General features: G+C 40.6%; 1 protein-coding gene across 2 annotated transcripts in view; it reads right to left on the bottom strand.

The window, feature by feature from the left end:
- Nucleotides 1-11,861, bottom strand: part of flnbl (filamin B, like) — a 64,645-nt gene extending 52,784 nt beyond the window's left edge. For both annotated transcript variants that reach the window (XM_069678862.1, XM_069678863.1), the window contains exon 1: nt 11,455-11,861. In XM_069678862.1, the coding sequence (XP_069534963.1) occupies nt 11,455-11,746 (292 nt within the window). In that variant the 5' untranslated portion in view covers nt 11,747-11,861. The remainder of the gene's footprint in view (nt 1-11,454) is intronic.
- Between the last annotated feature and the right edge of the window lie 888 nt (nt 11,862-12,749).

The raw sequence follows: 12,749 nt of genomic DNA, 5'->3' as shown, positions 1-12,749 counted from the left end.
ACTCAGGAATACGTCACGATACGGAAGCTAGATACTCTCGAAATGATGTTTCAGCTCGACTTTAAAATAAGAGAATTGTTTATTTTACAGCTCATTTTTTATTAAAAGTAAATAAAAAAGTGTGCTTACATTTACAGAATAGCTTTTGTTTCTGTGAAAAAGGGATTCAAATAAAAGTCTGAAATGGTTTCAATAACTTCAGTTCACAGAAAGTTTTATTCATAGGAAACATTCAACCATATACAAGGATGGTTGAGAGACTGGGTTGGTGTTTTGAACACTGATGACTTTATAGTATCTTTCACTCAGACTGTTTATTCTGAAGTAGTTTTGTTCTCCCCCCAAAAATGTTTTTTGTTCCAACACCACAAGTCACACTTCTTTCATTCCCCCGAAACCATCCTTCAGATCTATCCCTCATGGGGACGAGTCAAAGCATCGATTCAGGCTTGTTCATCAAGTTACACGTCCTCTATTTTCACCTTATTACAGCTGAAGTGAGTCGGGCTCTGGTCGTGATTATTACCGTGGTTGTAAACATTTATCATGTGGACAGAAGCGGTAAACAGGTCTGGAGGTGGACCCATGATTATGTCCTTCTGCTAGCTGACACAGTTTGTTGTATTGTCAAGTTAAATGTGTGCAGTGACAAGATGAAAACAAAGGCTGGAGACGTAAACACGGCATCAGCTCTGATCTCCTGTAAGAGTGAAATTAAAGAACTGAAAATGATGAAAGACAAGAAAAAAAGAACCAAACAGGCGAGAAATGAATCGGGTCACTGCGAGTGTAAAGGAGCTGTGAGGTTTGTGGGTCAGTGAGTCAGAACATGTCCAAATCAAACTCTCCTGCCAGCTATGACTTATGGGAGAACTTTGCATGTAGGAGCACATTAGAGTCTTTATATTCCAAAGGAAAGGAAAACTCTGCATGACCTCCCTCCTGTCGTCACTGTAATTTTCTACAGTATATTGTTTTGTTTTAGTTTATGCACGCTGGAAATATCTTCTAACATTGGATACAAAGCCTTAAAGAGACGGAGCTCCTCTTAAAGGGATAGTTTGTCTTTGAATGTGGAACTTATCAATAGTCAGTGTTACATCAACAGTAGATGTCGCTGAGCTAAGATATGTACCTCTGTACCTCGCTCATTTAATTACGCCACAGATCAGCCGCTTGGCTCGTTAATTTATCGCATTATTCACCGAGCAAAGACGCCCCTTTGAAATCATTTTTTAGTACGGATTTCTGAGCTGGGGCCGCTGTTGCCTCACAGCTAGAAGGTTCCTATTTCCCGGTTTGGACGTAGGGGGTGTTTCTATGTGGAGTTTGCATGTTCTCCCCGTGCACATGTGGGTTTCCCTCCAGGTGCTCCGGCTTCCTCCCACAGCCCATAGACATGCTCATTAGGTTCAGTGGTGACTCTAAAGTTGCCCGTAGGCGTGAATGTGAGTGTGAAAGGTTGTCTGTCTCTATGCGTCAGCCCTGTGACTGACTGCCGATCAGTTCAGGTGTAACCCCGTGTATACAATCTGCAGGAAAGCTGGCCAATGAGACGAAAGTTGGCTTCGAACAAGGGTGGGCTCTTAAAGGGACGGGACCTAAAACGGCTTGTTTCAGACAGAGAATGAACTGCTTAAAGGGCCAGTACGGGGTAAAAGGACTTTTTAAAACTGTGAATCATGTAAAGTTACTCTAGGCGACTCCCAGAATAAAAATATACAGCTGGAAATGAGAATAAGAGGTCCCCTTGAAAAAGAGTTTTGTGGCCCAAAAGAACATTTCTTATCTCTCTGACATGACCCTGAACGCAGCCTCAGGCAGCTCCGAGTCACTGGAGCTAGGTGACACTTCCTCTTTAAAGCCCCGCCCCCTACTGTCACCTCCAACCAATCACCGACTTTGTTTACTGAAGTTGCCATGACAACAGAGGGAATGCGCCTCATCCCACGCCGACCTTGGGACACTTTTCCTCCCCCGTGTTATCAGTCACTCCTTCTGAGGCTCGATACTCGTTGCTCTTATGTTCTATGATGTAAGGGGACGACGTGTTGCCAAATCAGTTTCAGCTGAACCTGATATGTGTGAGGGTTTCGTGTTCGACAATATGTGTGTTCAATATGAGTTAGACAGATGAATACCACAGAGCTGTTATAGATAACTTTCTCATTAAGTTTCCTGCTTTTTAAAGCTTTACATTTATTTATTTTCATTGAGCACTGGCTTTGATAATGTTTAAGTTTTTTCTTGTCTTGTTTTACTTTGCTTTCTCTGCTTTTATATAGATTTTAATCGTTTTAACATTGTTAAGCACTTTGTAAACTGGTAAAGAGGGGCTTAATAAGTGAAGATTATTATCATTTCTGTAGTTTTTTCCAACAAAGTATAACAACGGTCCAAGGAAGGAAGATCTCTCTTTTAAATGCTTACAAAAAACAACCCAAAAACACATTTTTATTAGAGATAGACCGATATGGTTTTTTCAGGGCCGATACCGATACCGATTATTAGTAGTCAAGAAGGTCGATAACCGATATTTGAAGCCGATATTAATTTGCAGTAAAAGAGAAAATATTGGCGTCAAAATTTTGAATATTAAAAACTCCAACACTCCTAATTTTTATACTATATTTTTCTCTTTTTTTGCCATTTTATTACTTCTTAGGGCACATGGTTTAAGAAGTCTTTTATCGTGGTGCATTCACTGTTTGGACTACAATAGCTCCATATCTAGATGAACTTGAAGAATAAACTGTGTTTGACCAATGTAAAAAGTCTCCCAAATCAAGAGACATAATGAAACAAAAAGAAAAACAGCCGCATTAACATGTACATAAATATCGTCTGTTTAAATTTGTGTGTGTGATGCTGAACGTTAAAACAACACAAATAAAAGTGGAACCTGCGAAACAAAAGCCCGACTATGAGTGAAAGAGTGAAAAAATCCAAGATGGCAGAAAAGTGAACGAAACGATACAAAAAACATCTCGAGACAAAAAGAAAAACAGAAACAGAGACGTCAGAAACAGAAAGATGAGTTTCAGGAAAAAGCAGTGAAGCCTGAACACACACACACACACACACACACACACACACACACGTTCCTGTTAGACTGAAACCAAACATCTATCAGCTGTCAGAGTCCAACCGGCCAAGTGGACCAGAGACTGTTGTTGACACACAGCACCATGGCAACCGAGCTGCCGAAAGAGAAAGAGAGAGAGAGAGCGAAAGAGAGAGAGTGTGTGCATCCAAGTGTGTGTCTAAGTGTGTGTTTGCAGTGTGGTTTGTGGTCCGGGCAGGAGTAGCCTGTTAGTTAATATGTCACAGACTGAGAGAGACTTTCTTACCCTCCTAAAGACTGATTCAAACCCTCCTCAGAGAAAACTACAGGAGAACTAGCAGGAGAAACTGTTACTGAATGTTACTACACGTTACTTTTTCCTTTATTATTTCATTATATTGTTTACTATCTTTATTCTGTTGTTTATATGTGACTTATAAGTGACTAAGAAATGTGAATAAGTGTGTACTTACATCACTACAGTTAATTCATCAAGCTAAACAGCTTGGCTCAGTGCCAGTGCTTTGCGCTGCAGGAGACCCTGCAACTTTTTGTCACGCTATTATTTATTTGTTTCTGTTTGTTTGACCTTTGAAAGCTTTCACAAAGTGCTGATGTCAGTCTGAATGAAGCCTGAGCTGCACAACAGAGTCAAAACATCTTTTCCTCTGCAGCAGGAATAAGAGACCAGACAGCGAGAGATTAACGTGGCAAAGGTCAAGAAAAGCTTCTGATGAAGGGAGACAGGCTGCGTCACTGCTGAATATTAACAGGTAACAGATATGTTTAGAGATGAACGAGTCTCCTCCAGGTTAAAACACGAAGCTTCAGTCACACGACTCATTTCACCGCAAGCTAATGCTAGTCTCCAAAAACACAGCCTGGAGCCACTGAGTGTGTGTGTGTGTGTGTGTGTGTGTGTGTGTGTGTGTGTGTGTGTGTGTGTGTGTGTGTGTGTGGGAATGAGGTCACACAGTCTGATTAAGGTCACAACTGAAAGCTACAGATCCCGTTCGGCCTGTTCTCAGTGTTCTTACCTGGTTCCCCTCACTCTCAGCGCTACAAGCAGCGACAATAACCACACTTAAGGAATAAAACATCAAAAGCTATATGACGGCTGAGTGGTTATAATTTTAACACGGTGCGTTATGGTTTCATTTTGGGGAGTTTCTCAGGAAGCCTCGCTGCATGTTTCAGCGGACGTGTCTAATAACTGGTCATCGGGAATCGAAGCCTTTACATTCTGCATGCTTTATCGGACCATGTTTAGCATCATGGTCTAATAAAATGTGTATAAAGTTTGTGGCATTTCCAATCTTTTACAGCACAGATTTCCAACAGCTTTTTACAAGCCGCTGGCCTCTGTTAGCTCCTAGTTTGCTCGCAAATTACCGACGTGCTCCCGTGATAAGCAAGGTCCGCTTTACAAACCCTGCAGGCGATCATGTACTTCGAAGTCTGGGTGCATTTCACCCTCAGTGCTGGAGACGTTTTAGGATGCGATGGTGTTGCATCGCCCACCGCCATTTTGCTATGTTTTGTTTACCTGCCGTTTCCCGGTCGTTGTTTTGCATGAACAACTCTCAGCAGAGATAGTGAGGATGTGAGATGGCTCACCTTCAGCAACTCAGCTGCAGTAAACAATGTTATGTAAAACAGGTTTGATGACGTAACCAACTAATTATCAACAATTTAATTCGTTGGCTACAAATTTTGTCATCGTTGACTAATCGTTGCACCCCCAAAAAGAAACAGTTATTGACTAGCTAGGGAAGAAACTGGAACATTTAGCAGCCAAAAGCGACATTTTATTCCCTCAGCAGTTGGTGGAGACCAAATTAGAACAAAAAGAAAACCAAATATGGGCCTTAAATTCATGAGATGGACACAAACATGACTTGAATGCATCATTAATTTTGCTCTGTATCTGCTGCATGTGTAAGTCTGTAGCTATTTGATATTAGCCTGGGAACAAGACAACTCTCCAAGCTCATGTTGTATTTGCTCTGGCTGATTCGTCTGGATCTCCTCCTGTACAGACCGATTACCCTCCACCCTGATTCAGGTCGGGCCAATCACAACAGTTCATGTAATACGGAGCAGTTTTAATCACTGCTGAGGTATTTTCGTAAACAATAAAGATGGCTGCTGCAGATGTTGAACTCTGGAATCCCCGATCACGTCAGTATTAACTGCTTGGTAGTTCATGTTACTGCCTGTTATCTTTGTATTACGTGAATCAGATGTTGGCTACCTAGCCTAGCACGCTAATGCTACGTCACACAATACGTTGCTATTATTTAAACTAGTCTTTTCTTTCGTATCACAAGTCTTTGAAACCAAAATGCAATAGCGATAACTTTAAAACCTGACGTTAAAATACTGTTTACAGTCTCTTCAAAAAATAAACTAATACATCTTCAAATGCATGAGAGGCTCCACTTCAAACACTTCTGGTTCCACCTCTGTTAAGTACAGTTAATTAAAAGACTAAATGATTAAGAATTTACTAAAACAATCCATTGTTCTGTTAAATATATAAATGATTAACTGTCAAGTCAAAGCCACACACATATACTGAAGAAGTCTTTGTCTTCAGCCATGATGCAACTCACCTGTCTGCACAAGTGAAGGGCCAACACCCTTCTTACACAACTCACACTTGTTGCTCAATACATTGGGAAACATTCAAACAGGCAGGTAGCACAGACACACACACACACACACACACACACACACACACACACACAGGGTCTTGAAATCTCAAAGTGATAAAGTGTGAATCTCTATGAAGAAGAAACCCTCAAAGTTCAGTTAATTCAGGGATAATTCCACTTTTGCTTCTACAAAGGCGAGACAACACGGCCTCAAAATAAAATCTACCTTATATTTATGCAACAACGAACGAGTCTGATTAACTTTAATCCACTGAGGTCAGCTGCTTTTGAGGAGATGTTTTCAGGCTGCTGCTGCTTCTAGTTGCCACAAACTTTACAGCGGACAGCGGTTAACTCGGGGACAAATTGTGCAAAACTGAACCAGATGAGGAGCCGATTATGGAACAAACTCCTCACCTTAATTAGTGCATGCTGCCGTGTTGATGCATTACCTGTGTCTAAAGAGTAACTCTCACGTTACCAAGAACTACAGGAGCTCAGGGAGGCAGTTGCTGCTCTACACCATAATTACGAGTTTAGGTTAAAATCTTAAGATGGATTTCATGCACAGATCTAGCTTCTACTGGTTGTAGGGATGAACGATATTGGACTTTTTGCCGATATGCCGATATTTTCCAACCCTTTTTGCCGATTGCGATATATTAGGCACATTTTTTTCCACCTAATTGCAGAGAACATCAAGTCTCAGCTGTAGAATCGATATCATGCCTACTCTTATTGTAGTGGCCAAAAACTGCCATGAGGCAGACATCTTGCACCCTTCTTTACGCTTGACGGCAGAAACAAAAGGTTACGTGACCGGCCACTCATGTTTCTGAGCGCACCTGAATGCAGCATCCCCCCCGAAACGCGGAGTGAGGGAGACGTGCCCGGACTTGTTTACTGCACCTACTACAGAGACATCAGTGATCGCAGACGGACTCTTTTTACCGTGTGTGCGTCCATGAATATGTACGTTAGTTTTGCACTGATGTTTATGTTACTCTCTGGTAGCGTCGGCTTTGGCCGCGAGTTTTTCGGCGTGTGTGATGTTGTTAAGTCTGGTAAAATGATGGGAATGTGAGCTAACTGTTAGCTAGTGAAGAGTTGTGTTTCTGTGACTTTTTAGTCTTCATTTGTATATTGTTGATAACTTTGTGGAGGCAGTGGGCGCGCACACTCGTGCCGAGTTACTGTCGCAGCATTCAGCAAGCTATTTTAGGGAATCATTGAGCATTTAGGCAGAATTAAAGAGTGTTTTATCGGCGGAAAATATCTGCCGATGCGAGAAGTCATTTTCAAGCCATTATCTGCGGATACCGATAACATGCCGATATTATTGTGCATCCCTAACTGGTTGCATTTGGTTATTGGTTGCAAATTTTGCAGGTGTTAACTCCTCACATGTGAACAAGAACAATTTGAAAGTACTTAAGGATGTCAAAAATCCCAAACTGACTCTAAAAGCATCTCCCGACATAAAATCTTGTAACATGATGGAAAGTGGGCTTAAAAAATTAAATTTAGTCAATAATATGTGAGAAAAATAATTCAAAAGAGCTCTGTGACCTCTAAAACTTGATTCTTTTGTTCAGCCTACTTTCCAAAACAAAAGACTCTTCATTTACTGTTATCCATACATTTAGCAATCAATCAGTGCAGCTCTAAATGTAACAATTATTCAGGCCGAAACAGCAGAAGACGATACGCGAGGTTTATCCTCAGCTACAGTTTCATCAGGAAGCAACCACAGCTGCTGGATATGAAGCAGGGTGGAACCAAACACACACAAACTGTCTGACAACAGCAAACATCTCCTTCCCACGCTCCCTCTCTTTCTCTCCATTCGTCTGGTTCACTCCTCCTGTCATGGAGGTGAGGTATCTGACACACTAACGTTACCTGTGTAATCTAACTGGATCTCTTCCAGAGCGTCCAGACTGCAGCTGTGCAGATTCTGACTCACTCTGGCTACAGTGTGTGGACCTTGTTTCCCGTCTGAAAATACTGTAAGTGTTTCTAGAGTTCAATAAAATGTGTCGATAAGGAGTCCTGTTGTTGTCCGACATGTCTGACAAAATATTCCTGCTGCAGCTCTGAAAGCACAGCAGTATCAGCTGTCTGTAATATGAGATGTTTGTGATTTAAGTCAAAGATAACCTTAACTTAACTCTGCTGCCGATTGTGAACGCTCAATAAAGAGATCTCCTGACACTTGAAGTTAATATTTACACAAGCTACATGTGTCATATGTCATTGATGTAATGTTTGTTGAAATGTTGCAACCCAAAAAAAGGCACCATTTAAGATACACAAGGTCAATGTGTATCTGTCAGGATGTTTTCTCAAACCTGTGAACACTGTTGTCCTTAACCCTTTGTAAGACTGGAAAAGGTGAGTTGGCCTGACACTTGGGAACCATCAAAACTTTGGAATTTTATATAGAAACAGACTGAAATGTTAAATCGATCATTAAAATAGATGACGATCATGTTTCTGTCCGATAAAAGTTTAGGGAAGGCAACATTATACATCTTTTTATATACCTGGTCGTGGACTGAAGTCGTTGGTTTAAAAGCGTTCACTCTACGTGAGAGTTCCGGAATGTCTCAAGTAACCAGGCAACCAGCAGAGACACTACACAGAAGTGCTCTGAGGATGGATACATTGTTGCTCATCCAGATGTAGCTCCATTCCGTTTATGAAATTTTATGAAAAAGAAAAAAATGTTTTTTTTATCTGAGAAACAGAATCAAAAAATTTTCAGAGTACTAATCAAAGATTTTTATTGTCCTTCCAGAACACGGTTGGGCATGAAAGGGAACAAATGTAGGTACTTGGGTAACCAAAACGTAAGACTCTGAGTAGGAAACCTTTGTATAAAAAACTATGACAATAAATAAAAAAAACCTTGACAAATATATATAAATGAGTGGAATATGTGTGAGCGGGAGGACTCACTTGCTGATCTGGATATTTACAGAAGCAGCATAATAAAACAGATAGCAGCCAGCAGCAGTGATTAAAAAGTCTGTGTAAGCAGTAATCAGTACGTCATAGTGGACTGGAGGTATTTCCGCAGCCTAAAGCAATGTTTTGTAGTGTTGACTATGACGCATTGTGAGCTTCAACAGATTTCACAACAGAGAGCAGGAACTTGGAAATGGTTGTCAATGTTTTTTTAAAAAGAAATTACGCAATTAACTTCTAACACAAATTATGAATATGACTGCAATAAAGAAATTAAAAAATCTATTTTTTCTCTAATATCACATATCACTGTTCTCTGATCTGTCTGACTGGCTGGTTCATCTCTGAAACCTGAAACACAGCCCGGCGCTGACTAACTCTGTGCATGTGTGTTCATGAACCCCACCCGCCACCACCCAGTCAGACGTTTCCTTTTAGTGTGGAAAATTAAACCTCCACAGTTTGACATCACTGCCGACGCTCCGACCTCTACGGCTCACTCCCATCACCAAACACAGAGCGACCTCAGTGTATCTGGGCGAGTTCACACACGAGAACCAGAGTCCAAATGAAACGGCCTGGATTTTAAGTGAACGCTGGCGCGGTTTGAGACTCAAACTCAAGGGCTGAATTCAGACTTCTTTAGACTTTTAAAACATATTTAAGCTCAGTTTTTCTTTTAGTTTGACTTTAAATCAAATCATTTTGAATACGAGGACGAGTCAAAGTGCAAACAGAACCCATGGAAAGAGCAGGAACAAGGATCCTGAGCTCATCCCACCTGGTCGAGCCCACATGTCTAAGCACAGACCTCTGATTATGTCACAATAAAGTCCTGACATGTTTCTTATAAAAACAAAACTGTGTGTGTGTGTGTGTGTGTGTGTAGGGGGGGGGGGGGGCAGCTGGCGGAGGCAAACCTGCACAAACACAGACTGCGGCTGCGTTCAAAGTCAACATCCTGTAGCTCAGATCAGAGAGATGCTGCAGCAAAGACACACATCACCGTCTCAGTCGTCTAACAAGAGAACACTACAAGAAATGACTACAAAACAATAGAGGATTATGGGTAGAAAAGATGTTAGCAGCTAGTGAAACTAACGATCAACATGTTTTCTTACATGTGGAGAACTAGAAAACAAGTCTTGTTTTTTCCACAACCCCCCAGAAAATCAGTTGCTGTCATTCAGGAGGAAAGAAACCACAAAACATTCAAATTTAAGAAGCTCAGGAGTCAATTTACTCTCCCAAACAAACAAATAATCTTTGTCAGCATGCTATTATTTATATTTAAAAGATTAAGAGGTATAACTGCAATACAATTAGGCTATCTGATCAGGTGGAAGCTAAAAGACAAGATAGAAGAAGAAATATGAATCAGTAAAACGTGTTTGCTCTCACACAGCCGTCAAACCTCATTCACAAAAGATTGAATTTAGTTCTTTTCTTATGAAGTCGTGAAATATTTTCATCCACAGATTTCACCTCTTCACATGAAGCCAGGCTCATTAACACAGGTGTGTTTTCTCTCAGCAGGAGCCTTCTCATTAAAACACACTCTGCTGTTGTCATGTGGAGACACTTCCACCCAAAACATGCCAAACTCCATTTAGAAATCTGCCACTTTAATGAAACATTTAATCAGCAATTACTGTGGGACCATCTCTTGATCAGTAACCCATTCTTCAGTGAAACTGAAATGCTTAGATGTGATTTGGTTCGAGTTCTCATAGTCGTTTTCACCAAACAGTTACACAGATGAGAAGCAGCAGGAGCATGCTTTACCGAGCAAATTTTGAGAGTTTTAATAAAACATTGGCTAATGGTGGGTTATGTGTATGCCGGTTTGAAGATTAATTCATGCCAGTTTCATTTATAAAACAAAACACTTCACAATTTACAATCTACTATCACTACTGGACCTAGCTGTGTTAAACTGCAGGATTACTTAGTACGGTTTGGCCAAGTGCTGTATGTGCATGAACTAAAGGGCTCATAAATGTACTTAAATTGGGACTAATCTTATTAAAACGTGAAATTTAAGTAATGTCATTTCCTATTCTAGCCGAGGACATTTCACGAACGGAAAATTAAGGTTACTATGGTTAGAAACATGGAAACCCCGGGAAACTTTCACACAAATGAAATGACTATGGTGTGGATTGAACTTTGGACTCCGGCAAAAGTGAAAAGACAACATTTTGACATAGAAATTATGTTTTTAAAAATGTTGTTAGGCACTCTTCAATTCGACATAAGAAAACACAATCCATAGCTCTCCCTTCAATAAAATGTTTAAACTTTTAAAACAGTTTTCCTCTGGATTCCTAGTGCCGTCTGTTACCTTGCTAAATGCAGCCAGGTGGGCGGTAGCAGATGGCGTGAACCCATATAAAACCTTATATTTTCTACAGAACATTTGATGCTTTTTGTGTTAGATGTACGCCGAATTAAAGATGTTGTCCAAATCATTCAACATATATCCTTTATAGTTACATATGATACAAATATTTGTGCGGAAAAGCTAAAAACACTTTAAACTACTAGATTATTAATGGGAGTCAGTACGTTCAACGACAGAAAACGGTGTGTTTGGGCTATTAACTGGGGAAACTAGGAGAAAAACTTTAGCTGGACGAGTTATATTAGCAATGCAAGCTTCTCTGTCATGTTTAGACTTTCCACTAACTGTTGCAGTAAGTTTGGGTGTGTTTGCAGCCTCAGAGAAGCTTTCAGACGAATGAATGGACCGCCGTTACTCACCTATGGAGACGAGCTTTATGTTCTCCTTGTCAAGGAACTCCAGAGCCACCGACACGTTCTCCAGCTTCATCTGCCTGAAATTCGGCCTTGAATGGTACTTTCTGTACATCTTCTTCTGGCTGAGGACCTCCAGCAGGGCGATGAGTCTCAGGCCGTCGCCCAGGTCTAGCTGCAGGTCCGCGATCCGCTTGTTGACGCATTTCAGGTGCTCGTTGATCCAGCGCGTGAAGGTGTTCTGCTGGATCTTCTTCCACGGAGCGTCCTCAGCCAGGTCCTTCTCTGTGACCGGCATCTTTATCGGTTATTCTCGAAGTTTCTCTGTAACGTTCCTTGTCAAACTTTGGTGAAGTGTAAAGAAAGTTGGCCGGTTAGCGTGTCTCGTGTCCTCGAGGTGTCTCTTCGGTGGAGCCTGAAGTTCGTTTGAGTTTTTTTTCTGAACCTCACTGAGACTGACTGGCTGCTGCTGCGTTCAAGTGCAGCTCTGAAAGCTCGGAAATTTTAGACTCTCTTTCTTAACGTGACTTTACTGCCTCCCTCTGGATTTAATCTTCCTCATTGTCCAATTATCTTAAACTTGTGTAATTAGAGAAGTAAAACCGAGTCATTTTCTTTCTTCAACAAGCTGAAATACCTCACATATACCGTAGTAGCCTACAATTTTAAGATACTAGTACTTTTAGAAGATATACTCTGTTGTTTTCCCATTAGTTAAATTTGTGGTCATGCTTTTGTTACCTTTAGACTCAAACATCAATAAACTTCGATCTGATCTTTTTTTTTTTTATGTAAAACTTTCAACAGTGAACAAACTGAGCTCATTTTGAAGTCTTTAATCTGCTGTGCAAATGGAAGAACCCAACCCTTCATGACAAGTCCTAACACACACACACACACACACACACACCCTTCTTTGTGCTGATCCTGTAGCTCTGTCTAAACAAGGGAGTCATGTCATGATAAACTCATCTACTCTACCCAAGAAATATTTTTATTTTATGCAAAAATAACAACAAACTATCTGGAAAATAAATTCTCTAACAGGAAATAATAAACCCTCAGAGAGTGAGAATCATTCTCATTTCAACATTTCAGACATTGTTAGATCACACACTTTTATCCTGATGGTGAAAAATACTCCCTCATGAGTTCATTAAGTCTATTTAAACCTGTTTCTTGAATATGTATACATATATTTTTATTGTCCTATTGTTATGGAAGCCCTAAGCCGACATGCATCCATACATTTCATTTACTTCGTTTTCCTGTGATAACGAGTAATTGCTGGTTGTTTTCTT

The sequence above is a fragment of the Semicossyphus pulcher genome, unplaced genomic scaffold (genome assembly GCF_022749685.1).
Source record: "Semicossyphus pulcher isolate SPU_LCO1_2020_fin unplaced genomic scaffold, fSemPul1.0.p SCAF_3, whole genome shotgun sequence".
Lineage (NCBI taxonomy): Eukaryota > Metazoa > Chordata > Actinopteri > Labriformes > Labridae > Semicossyphus > Semicossyphus pulcher.
This window is presented reverse-complemented; position numbering and strand designations above follow the sequence as displayed.